This window comes from Gossypium hirsutum, chromosome A11 (genome assembly GCF_007990345.1).
Source record: "Gossypium hirsutum isolate 1008001.06 chromosome A11, Gossypium_hirsutum_v2.1, whole genome shotgun sequence".
Taxonomy (NCBI): Eukaryota; Viridiplantae; Streptophyta; class Magnoliopsida; order Malvales; family Malvaceae; genus Gossypium; species Gossypium hirsutum.
Window position 1 is genome coordinate 115,330,362 of NC_053434.1, and position 19,067 is coordinate 115,349,428.

At 34.9% G+C, this 19,067-nt stretch overlaps 1 protein-coding gene and 1 pseudogene across 1 annotated transcript; both read right to left on the reverse strand.

Annotated features, from left to right (window-relative positions):
- Window positions 1-753: 753 nt before the first annotated feature.
- LOC107904477 (trafficking protein particle complex II-specific subunit 130 homolog) lies at window positions 754-2,757 on the reverse strand (annotated as a pseudogene).
- Window positions 2,758-13,090: 10,333 nt separating this feature from the next.
- Window positions 13,091-18,801, reverse strand: LOC107886783 (disease resistance protein RPV1). Its single transcript, XM_016810847.2, has 5 exons — window positions 16,780-18,801; window positions 15,782-16,694; window positions 15,105-15,194; window positions 13,679-13,727; window positions 13,091-13,579 (listed from the first exon to the last, which is right to left on the reverse strand). Exons 1-2 carry the CDS (start codon window positions 18,799-18,801, stop codon window positions 16,191-16,193), a joined length of 2,526 nt encoding a protein of 841 aa, XP_016666336.2. The 3' UTR covers window positions 13,091-13,579; window positions 13,679-13,727; window positions 15,105-15,194; window positions 15,782-16,190.
- Window positions 18,802-19,067: the final 266 nt, after the last annotated feature.

A 19,067-nucleotide genomic window follows, 5' to 3' on the forward strand; every position in this document is an offset into this window, starting at 1 on the left:
ATAACGGCTGAAAATAAAAATTAAATTGCAAGAATTTTATTTTTTAGAGCCTAAGGATAAAATCGTCATTAATTAAAAGTTTTGGGGTAAAATGGTAATTTTATTTAGAGCATTAATTGAATGTATTACAACATGAAATAAATGAAAACGGCGATCAAATTTATTTATAAAGATCCAAATGACTCGAATACGAGACTTGAACGTGGAAAAGAAAAGATATCGGATTAATGAAATTATAAACATGAACAAGCAACGAGGTAAGTTAGTGTAACTTGAATTGTATTTTTAAATGCATGAAATATCGATATATTGAATTACTTGATTTATGTTTATGAAGAAATGGCAAGAAAATAATATTTATCATGACATGTAAATATTTGATTATCTTTGATACGTTGATACAAGGAAATTAAGTATATTGAGACTAATAAATTCAAGTAAAACATGTCGAGAAAAATAAGTACGTTTAGGGGACAATACGTTTGATTTTAATTGGTTCAAAATATGAACGTTAGATGAAATAAAATATCTGATAAATAAATCGGTAACTCTAGTAATGCTCTGTAACTCTATTTCGGTGATGGATTCGAGTTAGGGTCGTTACATTCTATATATTTGAAAAATTCTTGGAGAATCATATTCCCGTGCATACGCCAAAAAAATGTGCCCCGCATAAACATTGGACATAAGTGCTTTAATAAAAATTAAGAGTCATGTAATATACATGACTTTGGAAAAAAAAAAAACATGATGAGAATATGAACTCAAAATGGAATTGAATCGCATTGATATGCATAATGTGTTGTCCACAGCTATTACACAGTTCTTTGTATATGTACTGATATTGAAGGCATTGAAGGAACTATCTATTCTGATCTATATCTATTCTGATCTAAATCAACTAAGTTCTCTTGATTTTTTTTCTTCCAAAAGTTGAAAACTTGCAAAAATTGAGCAAAATCAAAACAGAGACATGAATTTTATCTCGGACTTAGATTTTCGCTGAATGGAATCTACTTTGAAAGCCGAAAATTATGACCTGATTAGAGAAGCCAGGAAAATCATGCTGGAACACAGAAGGATGAACTAGGAGCAGGAGGCAAGACTCAAACCAGGTGACATCCGGCAGGACTGCAGCTTATACTCACTTCATCGATACCCGGAAGCCCAAGATGAGGAGGGTGGATGTATCCAGCAACAAGGGGCATGCATAATATGGAAATAACTATCCTTGAACCTGGAAAGAAATGACAATTTCAAGCAACAGAAATGAAATATTAATGCTTTCTGCTTAACTGCAAAACATAGGAATCGGTATTAAAAGGTAAATAGGGAAGTTGTTCGTAAACCTTGCTTCATGTCAAGAGAAATATGCCCTCTTTTCCTCCCAGCAATCATCCATTTATCAGAATTTGCATTGATTTCATATAACATCTTGTCCTGTCATTATAAAACATAATTTGTAGTAGCTGAATGTAAACAAAAAGTAGAAGCGTTGCACAGTATTCACTAATAGCTTCTCTAGCGTTGCACAGTATTCACTAATAGCTTCTCTAAGAATTTTCCTTCTACAAAGCAGGCCAGAGTCTGGGGAAAGAGGGAAGGATTGCAGTTGTTAGGATCCGAACCCCAAATCTGTTAAATGCAACCTCTTAGGTGTGACTAAATGAATCAATTATGTTAAGCCTTGGGTGATGTGGATCTTTTTTAACTAGTAATATGCCAAAATTTAACTCGACTTCTGGTGCATGGGTTCATGCTTATACCCGACTGAATTGGTGAATGATAAGATTGTTTTAACTTACATTGTTTTGAGGAACTCTTTTCTCCTCAATGTCTTTCAACCTTTCAACCCTCCATTTCCTGGTAACAAGTTGCCCAACTCGAATACTATCGGAAGGAAGAGGTAGAAATCCTACAGCCAGGCATGGACTAAGGACAGGCTGCCGCAGAAAAAGAGCACTCTTGAAGACTAAATTCTTACTAGTATCCTCATCATTTTCATTCGATTTCATAGCCACAGGTGGGTGTGCCCCAATGGTCCTGTCACCAGAAATTTCATATCTTATGTTTAATATGTTTTCTAGTGGTACCTTATTTTCATCTGTAAAGCAAGAGATTGATTGATTTTCATGAGACAATGTGAGAGGGTACAGCTTCTCTGAGAGGGTATAACATATAGAGTTCGATGAATTTAATTTGAATAAACAAGAGTCAAAGAAATAGAAGCCTACGGCCATATACCCTCATACGATAAAAAAAGGAAAAGTCGGTACCTTCAGCAGTTCTCTTCTCCAAGCATAAACAGAATAGGAGTCCAGCTCTTGAAAAAGGAGATATGACGAGTGGAAAGAATGCAGAAATAGGTCTTCCATTACCTTGTCCAGCATGTGTAAATCCATCGTGAAGGTTAAGCCAAGCATCGTAAACAGACAATGTGGCATTTGCTTGGGAGTGTAGAGTTACCTGGAAATGACATTAACCAACATGAGCTTCATGCAAAATATGATCTGCCGGTTGATGACCTAAAATATGTAAGAATTGTGATTGTTTGGCGGAAGATAAATTGGTGTGGTTGATGTGATGATCCTATTGTTTTGTTTCTTTCATTAGCATTGTATTCTCCAGAGACATTGCTGGGGTTTTCTATTTTATTAATGAAAAAACTTTTGCAAAGCATAAAAGAAAAGAATGAGAATGTAGTTTTCAGCATAAAACATGAATGGTAAGATTGAAACAACCTCTCTTATTCACGTGCAACACATACATCTACTTTACCACATACAATAAATTTTTAATTCAACATGCACTGCCAGATTATTTCATATGAAGTGGTATAGTCACTGGTTGAGTAATGCCATTAAAAGGTATAAGCTTATCACATTTGTGGATGCTATACATCAAGGTCAAGCATGTCATCTGACAACTGAAGATAAGCATCAAAAGTAGATCAGACAAAATCAGACAAAAGTAATACTACTTTCAATAAAATTATTTATAAATTATAGTCACTTAATAAACTGTTCAATGCAATCTCCAATATCTAAGAAAATCAAGACATGAGGAGTTTAAGCTCTTATATTTATAAATTATGTTCACTTCATTAACATGTTCCAAAAGAAGCATACATACACAAATGTGTTTGAAACCAAGGACATACAACCTGCAAAAGCAAAGTACTATCATTGCATTGATTGGCGACTCTTGTGCTCACATGGAAAGGATCACTGAAATGCAGAGCTATGGTTCTGTACATTAGAGTAGATCACATAATAAAGTTAAGAATTCAAATACAAAACCAGTAAAAAGCCAGATAAACAAGATATGAGAGACTATGTTGAGAGCTTATATAGATGCTGGTGGGTGTTTTGTGAATGTGAGTGAGTGAGAGAAAGAGAATTCATACTCAAATGTATAGAAAAACTAAAATATATATATAAGGAGAGACACTACGTGTCATAGATCTGGTTCTTTGATATCCCAAACTCAAGCTTCAAAGCTATTGTCCTCATTCTGTCCACAATACTTTGTTTCTCAGGGGCCCCTGCCACAGCATGCAACATAACATAAATGATCTATCAGATGCTGAAAACTCTAAAAACTTAAACCATCATAACTTTCTTGTGCTTTTTTTTCCTGACCTGAAGATGACCCTCTTGCAAGCTTATCATCAATAGGACGAACATGAATCCAAAAAATTGAGGGGAAACTCTATTTTACCGCTTACAAGACACAACTGCTCAAAGTGTTTATTAGCAGTCGGAGAACAATCTTTTGCAGCATCACCAGAGTTTTCCGTACCAACCGAGCCCTGTCCATCCTTTTTGTAGCTCAGAGTCCTAGAAACACCGAACTCTTATCATTCCACTGCGCAAAAATTCATACCCATGCAAGAATTCGAACATAGAACCTTAACAAACATATAACACTTAACCGAAGTAGATAACCTAAAAATAAAAAATTCATACCCATGCAAGAATTCGAACATAGAACTTTGACAAAGGTATACTTATAACACTTAACCACTGAAGTAGATAACCTAAAAATAACCTAAATTTGCTAAAGGTAAAATTTGAACTGAACTTGAAACCTCATGCACATACCTATAACACTTAACCACTGAAGTAAATAAATATTTGTGTTAAATTATACGTTACACTTTATTTTATTTTAATAAGGATTCAGGTCACTCAATTCTAATAGTCAATTCTAATAGTGATGATCCAATAACTTTTATAACCAAGGGGTTTCCATTTGTAACACTTAAAACCATCTTCGATAGCTCCACCTGATATCTCGTGGGATAATTGCTTTTGAAGGCACATTGACAGAATAGCTGAACTGATTCATCTTCATCAAATTTCTCCATTTCATAAATAAGATCAATGCCATTCTGTATAAGCATTTGTTTATTTCTAGTTGTAACAAGGACCGGATAAATTGGCAGTAGTAGCAATCAAAGCAGTTCTCCAGGACTTCATGTTGGGGATTTGAGCACTTTCACCAGGTAAAGTAAGAGCTCCAACAAAAGCTTTAACAGCAATGTATTATACCCGGATAAAATATGAAGGAAAAATGCTCGGAGTTCAAGCTTTTAGCTACTGTCAAGAATGAAGAACAGAACTTAGAAGTTTTTAGAATGCAAAGAAAGATGGAGCATATGGAAGAAAATCTGATGATTTCATTCAAAAGAAACGTTGGCTCAAAGCCATTATATATACCAGTCATTAGCTGGTCAAATTCATCACCTAAACACTACCTAACTCCACTTATTACATTGGAACTTACAAAACTAAACTTGTACACTTGAACAAAGCTGGTAACCAGCTTTTTAACTATCAAGTTACATCAACTTGTCATTTAAACATAATTCAAAATGAACTAATTAAGAAAAAACATAGTTAGAAAGTAACAAAATGTAACAGAGAACAAACAGTGGTATTAACATCTCCTGTTGCATGTATTTTACCCGGGTAACTTATGTGTATGAATTTTTGCACATACTTTACCTGGGCAAAGTATGTGCATTAATCTGCATGAGCTGCATGTCTTGCATGGGAACTAACTTCAACACTCCTCCTTAGTTTCCATGCTTGTAACACCTAGCTACTTTCTTAGTTTTATAAACCTTGACACACCAAGGGCCTTTGTGAAAATGTCAGCAACCTGCTCCTCTGAATTGCAATGAATCAGCTCCACCTCTTGAGCTTGTTCCATCTCCCTTATCACATGTAACTTGATGATGAAGTGCTTCGTTTTGCCATAGAAGACATGATTCTTTGCAATTGCAACAGCAGACTTGTTGTCACAAAAGATCTCTGTTACCTCCCTTTGATGTAGGTTAAGATCAGCTAGAATTTTTCTCAGCCATATGGCTTGATTTACAGCATTTGCAGCTGCAACATATTCAGCTTCTGCTGTTGATTGAGCCACAATCGATTGTTTCTTTGAGCTCCAACAAAACATGGTTGAGCCAAGGGTAAAAGCATATCCAGAGGTGCTTTTTATATCATCACTTGAACTAGCCCAGTCACTATCGGTATAGCTTTTCAACTTCAAGGTTTCAGCTTTGTTGAATAACACACCATAGTCAAGAGTGCCTTTGATGTACCTTAGCACTCTCTTTGCTGCTTGAAAGTGTTGGACATTACAGCAATGCACAAACCTTGATAACATACTCACAGCAAACAAGATATCTGGCCTAGTTGCTGTCAAATATAACAACCAGCCAACTAGGCTCCTGTAAGTAGACTCATTGACTGGTTCATGATCTCCTAGGATTGACAGCTTCATTCCAACAGCAATAGGAGTGCTTGTTGGCTTACAATTCTCTATCGAGAACTTTGACAAAACCTTCAAGGCAAATGTTCTCTGTACCAAGAAGATTTTTCCTTCTATTTGGCGCACCTCCATTCCCAAAAAGTATGTCATTAGCCCCAAGTCAGACATTTCAAACATGTCCATCATTTTGGCTTTGAATTCAGCCAACATATCTTGATCTCCTCCAGTCACCAAAAGGTCATCGACATAGAGGGATACAATATGCTGTATTTCAGCTTCATTCTTCTTGACATATAGTGTTGGCTCATTAACACTTCTGTTAAATCCCAAACTGACCAAGTAGCTGTCAATTCGAGCATACCAGGCTCTGGGAGCCTATTTTAGGCCATATAATGCTTTCTTAAGCCTGTACACCATTTGTTCTTTGCCAGACACAACAAATCCTTGTGGCTGATCAATGTAGATCTCTTCTTCAAGGAAGCCATTAAGAAATGCAGACTTCACATCAAGTTGGTAGATTTTCCACTGCTTCTGAGCTGCCAAGGCAACCAGCAACCTTATGGTGTCTAGCCTGGTCACTGGCGCAAATGTTTCCATGTAGTCCAGGCCATACTTTTGGCTAAAGCCTTTCACAACTAGCCTGGCTTTGAGCTTGTTTAGGCTCCCATCTGCATTCTGCTTGGCTCGATAGACCCATTTTACTCCAATAACATTCCTGTTGTCTGGCCTAGGAACCAATTCCCATGTCTGGTTCTTCTCAATCATGGCAATTTCATCAACCATTGCCTGTTTCCAGCCTTTATCAGCTTCAGCTTCTTCAAAACTGCATGGCTCCACTATGGCAACTTGTGCTCTTTCATAAATTTCAGCCAAAGGTCTAGTGCCTCTGACTGGCATGTCATCAATGTCCATTTCAGAACTAACTTGATTAGGTTTAGCATGATCAGCCATCAGCTCTTCAGAAACAGCCTCTGGCTCATTCTTTTTCCAATTCCAGCATCCTTTTTCATCGAAGATCACATCTCTGCTTACATGAATTTTGTTTGTTAAAGGGTCCAAAATCCTGTAGCCCTTCTTAACCATACTATACCCAGTTAAAATACCAGGAATAGCTTTTGGACAACTTATCCCTCTTTACAGCTGGTATTTGGCTGTAACATAGGTAACCAAAGACTTTCATATGAGCTAATGATGGCTTGAACCCGAACCAGGCTTCAAAAGGTGTCTTGTGAGCAAGTGCTTTGGTTGGAAGCCTATTCTGAATGTAGACAGCACTGTTGACAGCTTCAGCCCACATGGTCTTAGGCAAATTTTTCTCAAACAATAAGCATCTGGCCATATTCATCAAGCTCCTGTTCTTCCTTTCACTTACACCATTTTGTTGATGTGTATAAATGTTGGTGAGCTGGTGTCTAATGCCAGCTTCATCACAGAAGATATTAAACCGGGATGAAGTATACTCTGTTCCATTATCAGACCTAAGGGTCTTGAGTTTATAGCCTGTTTCAGTTTCTGCTGCAACTTTATATTTCTGGAATATTGAGAGTACTTCATACTTACTCCGGTGAAAGTATGCCCAACAATACCTGGAGTAATCATCAATAAATAAAATAAAGTATCTACTTCCATTTAAAGATTCAGTCTTCATAGGACCACACACATCTGTGTGTACAAGCTGCAGCTTCTCAGAGGCTCTCCATGCTTGATTTGTAGGAAATGACAATCTTGCTTGTTTTCCCAATTGACAGACTTCACATACCTCTTCTTCTTCAACAGAGTTGGTGAAGTTTTCAACCAAGTCTTCACTTATCATCTGAGTCATCGATCTAAAGTTGGCATGCCCAAGCCTTTGGTGCCAAAGCTTGGAGTCTTTAGAAGAAACAACATAGGCATTATCAAAGCCTTTATTCCAGTCCACAACAAAGCTCTTTTCTGTCATGGCTACTGACATGAGCATGGATCCACTTGGATCACTAATCTGCCATTCATTTCCTTTGAACACCACTGTATAGCCTTTTTCAACTAACTGAGCTATACTTAACAGGTTTTTGTCAATTTCAGGAACTAACAAAATATTTGAAATGATTTTGTTACCTGTTGGAGTGCGAATAACCACATCTCCCTTTCCTTCTGCCTTGATAAAGTGGTCATTGCCGACTTTAACTTTTGTTTTGCAGCTTCTGTCTAATGACTTGAAAATAGCTGCATCTGGTGACATATGATTGGTGCAGCCACTATCAAGGAGCCAACCATTTGAAACTTTCTTCTGAGCAGCTGAGCAGGAGACTGCAAAGACCTGCTCTTCATTGTCACTTCCATCTTCAGCTATCTGAGCTTCAGCCCTTGGCTGCTGTTGATTCTGCCTTGGTCTTCCTTTCTCTTTACAAACTTTTTCAACATGGCCCTTCTTCTTGCAGTGTTGGCACATAGCATTTGGCCTGAACCAGCATTTGGCCTCTAAATGACCAAGTTTTTTACAAAATCTGTAGAGTCGATCTTCTCCTCTTGCAGCATCAGGCTTAGGCCTGTTTCTCAAGTTCTTTTTGCCTTTATAGGCTGAGGTGCTCGAGGCTGCTTTGGCCTTAGCTTGGAAAGCACCCTCCTGGTGCTCCTCCGATCTGCTGGCCCTCCTTTGCTCTTGTGCATACAGAGCATTGATCAGCTCTGTTAAAGTGATGCTGGTTAAGTCTCTTGAGTCCTCTAAAGAGGATATTTTTGCCTCATACCTTTCTGGTAAAGTAGAGAGCACTTTCTCCACAATCCTTGCCTCATCAAATTGCTCACCAAGGAGCCTTATGCTGTTAACTACAGCCATGATTCTGTCAGAATACTTCTTGACAGTTTCTTCTTCCTTCATTTTCAAGTTCTCGAACTCCCTTCTCAGATTCAACAACTGCTGCTGCCTTGTCCTCTCAGTACCTTGGAACTCCTCCTTAAGCTTGTCCCAGGCCTGCTTTGGAGTCTCACAAGCCATGATCCTGGTGAAAATAACATCAGAAACACAGTTCTGAATGCATGACATAGCCTTGTGCTTTTTACTTTTTTCTTCAGAGTACTGCTTCATTTGAGCCACTGTTGGATTTGCTCTCAATGGTTCTGGTTCAACATCTGAGTTAACTACCTCCCATAGATCAAATGCCTGGAGGTAGGTTCTCATCTTGACTACCCAAATGTGATATCCTTCTCCATTGAAAACTGAAGGTGTAGCTGGTGAGAAGCCTAATGAAGCCATCGTTTTGAAAGTATGCAAGAACAGGTCCACTAAGAATTAGGCTCTAGATACCAATTGTTGGGGATTTGAGCACTTTCACCAGGTAAAGTAAGAGCTTCAACAAAAGCTTTAATAGCAACGTATTATACCCGGATAAAATATGAAGGAAAAATGCTTGGAGTTCAAGCTTTTAGCTACTGTCAAGAATGAAGAACAGAACTTAGAAGTTTTTAGAAGGCAAAGAAAGATGGAGCATATGGAAGAAAATCTGATGATTTCATTCATTTGAAACATTGGCTCAAAGCCATTACATATACCAGTCATTGGCTGGTCAAATTTATCACCTAAACACTACCTAACTCCACTTATTACATTGGAACTTACAAAACTAAACTTGTACACTTGAACAAAGCTGGTAACCAGCTCTTTAACTATCAAGTTACATCAACTTGTCATTTAAACATAATTCAAAATGAACTAATTAAGAAAAAACATAGTTAGAAAGTAACAAAATGTAACAGAGAACAAACAGTGGTATTAACATCTCCTGTTCCATGTATTTTACCCGGGTAACTTATGTGTATGAATTTTTGCACATACTTTACCTGGGCAAAGTATGTGCATTAATCTGCATGAGCTGCATGTCTTGCATGAGAATTAACTTCAACACTTCACCCTTTCAACATCATGCTCTAAAATTTCTTTATGCTTAGCAAATGCATCTGCAAAACTCCTTGTTTGTTTTCATACATTCGAGGGATCTACACCATAAAAAACAGGAAGAGTAGTCCATGATCTTCACCAGGTCCTCCAAGCACCATTTGGAAGAAACGTAGTCTTTGGAGAAAACAATTACTGAAACCCTTGATTCTTTGATGACTGTTAATAGTGCCCCTGAAATTTCATCTCCTCTCAAAAGCTCCTCATTGTCTATGAAAGTTTCAATCTTCTTTAGGCACAAATCTTTGTAGAGATGACTTGTGAAACCATGACGAGTATCCTCGCCTCTAAAGTTGAGAAAATCATCGTACCTCGTTGCTTTCACCATAGAGGAGTTAGAGGAAAACATATTGGTGTTCCGCAAGATCTGATGAGAGGATTATTCGATTATAAGAAAATCAAGTGTTTTTAATGTCAATTATGCTTAACATTTACTTCTTCTTTTTTTCTTAGAAAGTTACCGCTACTTTATATCAAATGCAAAGGCTTATAGCTTTATAATGGGAACATGAGCAAGAAAATTCAGCCAAATAAATTGAAAGACTTAGAATAAAATGCTCTTTGCCCGTTGGACGATGAAAACACATAAACCCAAGATCTTGCTTTTGATTCAATTAATAGATGACATTGAAATGGTCAATAAAACGTATTAGCTTTTTCATGAAACAAAAGAGAAATGATGAAATCAAAAGAAGATAGGAAAATGAAATAAAATAATTAATTGAATAATGAAATGGAAATTATAAAGTAAATATAAAAGAGAAAGGAAAAATAAAGAAAGGATATAATTAGATAATGAAAAGGAATTAAGAAAAGAAAGGAAAGATAAAAGAAATAAAACAAAAGGTTTTTGTTTGTCTCGGATTATATTTTAATTATTTATGTTTGAAATATTACATTTTAGTCACTTATGTTATTATTTTTTAACGAAGTGATTACTCTATTGTTAAACTCCATTACCTCTTTAATAATAGTCCTACGTGGCAGTCTAAATGGGCTTTAAATATCAATTTGAATGTTCAGTTGCTGGGATAAAAATATGCTTTTAATTAAATAAATTTAATTTGGACTGCCATGCAAGACAACTAAGTTGGCATTTATAACACATTTGGACTGTCATTAGGGAAGTAATGGAGTTTAACGGTAGAGTGATCATTTCGTAACAAAACGATAACGTAAGTGACTAAAATGTAACATTTCAAACATAAGTGACTAATTTATAATTTAAAGCAAATAAAAGTGACTATTTTTATAATTTACCCTAAAAAAAAGAAAATCTGTTGATTAGTACTTGGCAAATTAACATGTCACATCAAACTCTTGTTACTCCAATAATAGCATGTAACAGTTTGGTGATCTAATGACAATTTTAAAAATTCAGTGATAATTTTGAAGTAGATTTATGATGTGAATGTAATCAATAATATTATTTATACTAAAAACTCTATCACATATATTGATATCATAATTTTTTAAATCTAACTCATTATGACTTCTTTTATTTATTGAACAAAAATTATTGAAGATTGTCCTATATTGAGTTTTGACGAGTTGATCTTAGATTAAATTTATAATAACAAAAGAAATAGATAATCTTTTGATTAAATTTACTAATTGAATTTTTAAAAAAATTACAAAATAAATCAAAATTTTAATTTATAAATCCAATTGATATTTGCTGTAAATCCATTTTTAAAGGTAAATTCATTTTTTTAAATATATAATATTTATCCTTATTATGTAATTTATATATATTTTTTGGATTCAAAGTTTTACACAAGATTAGCTTGGTTGTTTTAATATTAGTAGTAACTTGAACAATTTATGGTTGTGAACAATTTCGATATAGCTTTAATCATGAACTTGGACATTGTTTTTGGATTATATTTCTATCAACTACAGGATTATGGTTTGTTTGTTCAGTTTATGTGTTTGGTTATTCCTGGTTAACTAAAATTTCGATTATGTTATTACTTATATTCTTTTATTGAAACTTATTTTTTTTAAATGATAAAATTCATGAGATTATAATTTTATCTTTTTATAGTTGATAATTTTAGTTTCATTAACATTATTTCTATTACAACAATAAAAAAAAATATTTTCCACTTTTTTAAAAAATTAAGCTTTAAAATGAAAAAATTTTTGAACAATCATAAAATTAAGATTTAAAAAAGTAACTAAAACCATCAACGGAATGAAAATTCAGTACTAACTTAGGATTAAAAAAAACCATAAAAACCAACTAGAAGAAAAGTGACAAATTCAAAGACTAAATGAATAATTAAGGTTATTTATATTTAAATCAATTTACACATGCATTAAATTTCTATTTGTGTTTAAACAATGATAGAAATGAAAAAAGAAGATATAAAATTTAGAGCGAAAAACATATTTAGGGTTTGAAATTCAATACAGATGAGATAGCCAAATGAGGTTGAAGCATCATTCAGCGGTTATACTTTGAATCCTTAGGGTATGTTTGGTTCATTGTAATGGAATAAGGTTGTAATTGAATAGGACTGTAATAGAATAGAGTTGTAATGGAATAGAGTTGTAATCAGTAATTCAATTGTTTGGTTGAATAGAATGGAATAGAGCTGTAATATCATTTTTGTGTTTGGTTGAATGGAATAAATGTTGTAATAGTATAAGAAAAAAGACTTAAATGACCAAAATATCCTTAACAGAATTTTTGCATATAGTTGATTATTGTTATTAAATTTTAATAAGATTACTTTAATTTTTTACACTGTGTAAGTAGACCTTTCTCCTAATTATACAATATAAAAATAAATTGATATATTTATTTCAAATCTGCATGATCGAATTAAAATTAAAGTTTCGAACCACAACCCAAATTACATGTGTATGATTGTACATTGAATCAAAGTTAATGTATAACTTTAAAATTTGCATAAAAAATAATTTGAATAAAAATAATTCGAGTTCAAAGTAGATATTGAAGATATTTTTGGAATTTTTAAAATTTTTATTTTTAATAAATTCAATGTATTTTTATGTATTTAAAGTTTTGTCTATATTTATAATTTTCTGTATATATTATATTTTTTTATAATTTTTGTATAAAATCAAGGTGAAATTGATATAAAATATAAAAGTTATGACCAAATTTATTATATTATAGCAATTAAAAAAATGGCATGTCCCTATATTCTATTTTTCAATTGAAGGCTGATTAATGTATTATTATGTATTGGAATTGATTTTAAATTAATTAGTTAATAAAATTTGTAGAAAGAGAGAAGTTATGTTTCGCTTGAATGAAAAGGTATTCATGTCAACATACCTGTTTTTACTTCTTCAAATGAAGTTATGGTAAATTTTGAAGCCTGGAGACAGAGAGAGAAGTGCAGCTTCCAGTTGAACTTATGATATATCTTAATTGCCAAACCCATCAAAAAAAACATGAAACAAGGGAATTTATGGACAAAAGGGTAATCAATATGAGATCTGCATCCTTCATCCTATAAGGTATAATTTCCCAAGTTTATACTTGATATAAACACAACTTATCTGATTTTGAGATGTTCTGTGCAAGAAATTTACACATCCATGAAGAAAACTCAGATGCCCTGCAGCTGTGTTCATGAGTTGACAGCATCCAAAAAAAGAAAAACACCATTTCGGTTTCACCATGGCACAACTCCCATCTGATGGCAGAATCTGTGGGTATCCTTACCTCCTATTCACAGATATCCTCCTGCGTTTGTTGTAGCAGCACTTGACAAAATCGTTACCGCCACCTTTTGTTCCCTCACAATAGGCAGCCTGAACTGAACTCTCTGGATTGACTTCATTATCGCATCGAGCATGGTCAATTTGAGTTGGTTGGTTTGCCTGTAACTGAGAAAGATCTGGTGAGTCGAGAAGGAGAAAATAAAATGAAAGAAATAGGTTAATGATGGACTAATGAAATGTGCTTGAGAGTCAATAAAAAAGTACCGTAACCACAGTATCAACATTGTTAGTAATACACCCGCCAGTATCAATCCTGCCAAAACATCATATACCGATTATTATTAACATATTTTAGCAGGCAGCATCAGAGGCCGTATGTTTGAACAGTGAATATAACATGAAAAATCGAGCAAATAAAGAGGTTCATATGAGTGGAGCCAATATATATCCTGAGTCAAAGCAGAGTCCGACTTATTTGAAATAGGAGTACAACTAGCTTATTACTTCATAAATTAGCATAGACGGTGAGACCATCAATTCATAGGTGTAAACAACTGTACGCAGCTATATCCCATACATCTGTGTCTTTGGCAAGAGACGAAGACTTCCGATGCTGATCATTCCAAAGGGTTAATAAGTGATAACAAAAAATTCAGGATTGGAAGAACAGCAATGAACAACCCATCATCATTACCATCGAAAACCATATCCAACTAATATACTTGAAAAAGTTCAGGATTCAAAGACCAGCAATGAACGACCTGTAACTATATCCAACTGAAACATGCTAGCTCGGTTAAACTAAAGAGTGGAAGTGGGGCATTCTAGGGTCACTGCTTTCATATTTTACAAAGTTAACAGTATAATACACATACCAGTAAAGGGTATTTACTTTGTAAGAGTTGTCATTTATGATATCTGCCTCTCTTACAGTTGTAAAGACTGCGAAGTCTCTCTTTGCTGAGAACCTCAAATACCAAAGGATGACTACCTAGGAATAAATATAGCTTAAATGAAATATAGACTGCATTATATTCCAAAAGTAACTCTATAGCTTAAATGAAATACTTTTTTTCTCTGACACAGCTTAAATTATAGCATCTTGAACAAATAGGTTGAATCAGTAGAAGCACAACAAATAATCATTCAATGAATCTTTCAGCGTTAGAAAACCAGAGGAAGACGCAAAATTTAAGTTCCCTGCCCCCTTCCCAAAAAAAAAAAGTTAACTCTAGACAGACTGTTTTCTATACAAACAATATTCCAAAAGTTAAAATATCTGGCCCCAGAATAGCACCATTGAACAAGAACCCAATGTTTCAGTGAAGGCATTTATTCCTACAGAAATTAACAAATAGGTAGTCATATAGAAATGTGTAATTAAAAAAAAAAAGAAAACTAAAACATCCAAGTTCTAACTTCTAACCAAAGAGGCAAACTAAAATATACAAGTTCTAACTTCTAACCAAAAAGGCACCATGCATTTAAAAACTATCTTCTGTTACACCCCTGTTTTTCTTATGGTCAAAAGGGTACCAGACTAATGATGAAAAATATAAACACGTTAATTGCAATAATTACATTCACACGATAACAAAATGAAATACAGGAGAAACCATTTTCTTTAAGTCAATAAGGACTATGCATTATGCATATAGCAATTCAAAGAACTAAAACGCAAGATTGTCACCTTTTTCTTCTTGCTTCTTCTTTTTCTGGGAACAAAGTTTCCATCATTTTTGGCGATACAATCTGACTTTGTCTTGCCATATTGTATCCGCTGCACCAAATTAATCATACAGTCAATCAAACCTAAGAATCATTACAACTAAAACTGCATATAAATTAAGCCCAGAAAAAGAAATTGATTACAATCAAAAGTGATGCCTAGAATAAAGTAAGTTTGGTTCAAGCTGTAAATGGTGTTATTGATGAGTAGCAAAAGTCTTCCATGGTTGCAGAAGGAACAATAGCCATAATTTATATAGGAAAAAATAAAATGGCTCCTAAAATTTTGATGAATTGAACTCAATCTTTTAAAGGAGACCCACTTCTCAACAACTCTGGAAATGCCCAGTGGTTGTTCACCCAGATTTTGTGAGCATTTAACATAGGGAGTTCTGCAAATTGAAAACCCATGACCTAATGAAAAAGCTACTTCGTTTTGAACCTAGAAAAAAAATTCAACCTTTTTCAATTACAAATGTTAAGTAAAATAAGATGGCAACCTTGAAAAGGAAAATGAAACCTGAAAGTTTCAATTTATCAACCTTGTTTTTGGATCATGTAGATAATGGATAACTTCCTGAATGAATACCACCATAAGCCATTGATTTACTTCTCTATTCGAGAAAAAAAAAAACTTACCATCAAAACAAGCAGGGCCTTACTGAGCACCAGGCGATTCCAGTGATAGGTTGGAATCGCTTAGGAGTGGTAAACTAAGTGTGGGTCTTTGGCCTTCAAGTTGATTTGCTTCCTTTCAGGTTGATTTGAGCGTGAGATTGTTGATGGCTAAGGAAAAATAAAAAGTGAAACCGTTGAGAAATTACAGTCTGAGGGTGTTTTTGGAAGGGAAAAGAAGGTCATTCGGTGGAAAGGTTGGAATAGCCAATTCGGCACCTCCTCCCCTGAATGGCTATTCAACGATTTTCGCAATGAAGCTGTAATCGCCATTTGGCATTTTAAGCATTCCAACGAACCAAACCTCTGCTTTACTGTGGAAATTGGAACCGTCCTGTAATGGCTTTGCCATTGCATTGAACCAAACGAAGCGTTAATTTGCAAACAATAGATGAACCCCGCACTGTTTTACCTTGCATTCGGACCAAATCCACTTATGAAGAGTCTCCCCATCATCAAGGTAGAAACTAAAGGAAGCCTCATTGTAAAAACGCTCGTTTGATGCCTCACTTTTAACAAACCCCCTAACTTCTTCACCACCATATAAGAGGAACAAGTGATCTAACAATTTATCTGACAATCCGCTTTTAAACCCAATGGAGGCATAACAACTCAGGTAATGAGAGTCGTCATTACAGGATTTCAGATGACATTTACATCTAATGCCCAATTCCTTACCATTATAAGAGTCTGGGAATGAAACAACAACGGAAGCAACGAAAGATGGAAAGTTTATCCTGCTATTATTAGAACACCACTCTGAAGGCAATTGGATGTTTATGGAAGATCCTAAGCTTTTGAAATCAAACCATTCCGGGATTTCACTTCCAGGGACGCATGTTACAATCCTAGTTCCTTTTTTGCTTTCTGGGCGTGCCTGTTTGATTATTATTAAAAACATGATTGATTATTCGGCATATAGCTATCTGGAAGAGGAAGAAGAAGAAGAAGAAGAAGCTGACCTGATGATAATCTTTTAGTACAGTGACCAATTGCTCAAATGGCATCTCCAACTTTGGTGTTTCAGCACTGCTTACAGCTTTCTGATCCAGTTGGAAGCAGTTGGTAAATAGCCAACCCAAGGATTTACAAAACACTGCTTGCTTCAAAAGCTTCTTAATGCTTGAAACTTCCTCCACTGAAGTATCATTCTCCGTACAGTTCTCATTCAGTTGGAAGCAATTGGTAAATATCAACTTCAACCATCGATTCGATCCATCCTCACAAAACAGTGCTTGCTCAAAATGCTTCTTAATGCTTGAGACATCCTCTAATGAAGTACAGTCATCTGCATCTAAATATACCAGGCTTGGTGGAAGCTCTGGTAGTGATTTCAGTCTCTTGCATTTCCTCATGATTAACTCTTCCAAGCAAGGAAATTGTTTGATGGTTGTGGGGAAGTTCTCAAGATTGCTTTTAGATAAATCTAACTTGTTCAAAGAGGATAACCCATGGAGATCTTTCTGATTCACTGGTCTGCCTCCAACCGAAGTAAACAAGTTTTTTACGACTAGATTTGAACAACCACAAAGACTAAGACATAAAAGAGATTTAAATTTATAAAAGCTGTCAGGAAGGCAGACAATGTTTTCACAGTTTTTAAATCTCAATTCCTTAAGACCAATAAGATTGTCAATTGAGGACGGTAATTCCTTCAAAGCCGTTCCGCTTAAATCAAGTTCATACAGTTCCTCCATGGTGTTCATGACTTCTGGGAAAATCTCCAATCTCGAGCAACCTTCAAGATTGAATGTCTTAAGAGATTTCAATTTATAAAAACCGTCACGAAGGCAAACAAGGTTTTTACAGTTTTTCATTCTCAAATACTTAAGACCAATAAGATTGCCAATTGAGGATGGTAATTCCTTCAATGCCGTTCCGCTTAAATCAAGGTCATACAGTTCCCCCATGGTGTCCATAACTTCTGGGAAAATCTCCAATCTCGAGCAACCACAAAGATGGAATGTCATAAGAGATTTCAATTTATAAAGGTTGTCAGGAAGGCAAATAAAGTTTTCACAGTATTTCAATCTCAGACCCTTAAGACCAATAAGATTGCCAATTGAGGATGGTAATTCCTTCAAACTCGTTCTGCTTAAATCAAGTTCATACAGTTCCTCCATGGTGTCCATGACTTCTGGGAAAATCTCCAATCTCGAGCAACCTTCAAGATCGAATGTCTTAAGAGATTTCAATTTATAAAAGCTATCAGGAAGGCAAACAAGGTTTTTACAGTTTTTCATTCTCAAATACTCAAGACCAATAAGATTGCCAACTGATGATGGTAATTCCTTCAAAGCCGTTCTACTTAAATCAAGTTCATACAGTTCTTCCATGGTGTCCATGACTTCTGGGAAAATCTCCAATCTCGAGCAACCTTCAAGATCGAATGTCTCAAGAGATTTCAATTTATAAAAACTGTCAGGAAGGCAAACAAGGTTTTCACAGTCCTTCAAGCTCAAATACTGAAGACCAATAAGATTGTCAATTGAGGATGGTAATTCCTTCAAAGCGGTTCCTCTTAAATCGAGTTCATACAGTTCCTCCATAGTGTCCATGACTTCTGGGAAAATCTCCAATCTCGAGCAACCTTCAAGATCGAATGTCTTAAGAGATTTCAATTTATAAAAGCTGTCAGGAAGGCAAACAAGGTTGTTACAATTTTTCATTCTCAAATACTGAAGACCAATAAGATTGTCAATTGAGGATGGTAATTCCTTCAAAGCTGTTCCGCTTAAATCAAGTTCATACAGTTCCTCCATAGTGTCCATGACTTCTGGGAAAATCTCCAATCTCAAGCTACCTTCAAGATCGAACCTCTTAAGAGATTTCAATTTAGAAAAGCTGTCAGGAAGGCAAACAAGATTTTTATAGTTTTTCATTCTCAAATACTTAATACCAATAAGGTTGTCAATTGAAGATGGTAATTCCTTCAAAGCTGCTTCACTTAAATCAAGAACCGTCAACCTCTCCATGGTGTCCATGATTTCTAAGAAAATCTCCAATCTCAAACAACCTTCAAGATCGAACGTCTTAAGAGATTTCAATTTATAAAAGTATTGAAGCAATGGTTAGCATGTAGCAATCACATGTTTTATTATTATTATTATTATTATTATTATTATTATTATTATTTGGATGTAATGATGTAACTTAGTTGTATTCCAACTAAGTTTGTTAGTGGTAGTAGGTGGTGATTTATTTTAAGTGGATGTAATGATGAAACTTAGTTGTATTCCAACTAAGTTGT

Coding starts and splice junctions, on each gene's coding strand:
- LOC107886783 (XM_016810847.2), bottom strand. CDS start 18,801: ATGGACACCATGGAGAGGTTGACGGTTCTTGATTTAAGTGAAGCAGCT. Junction 16,695..16,779: donor TACTAAAAGATTATCATCAG/GTCAGCTTCTTC, acceptor ATAATCAAACAG/GCACGCCCAGAAAGCAAAAA.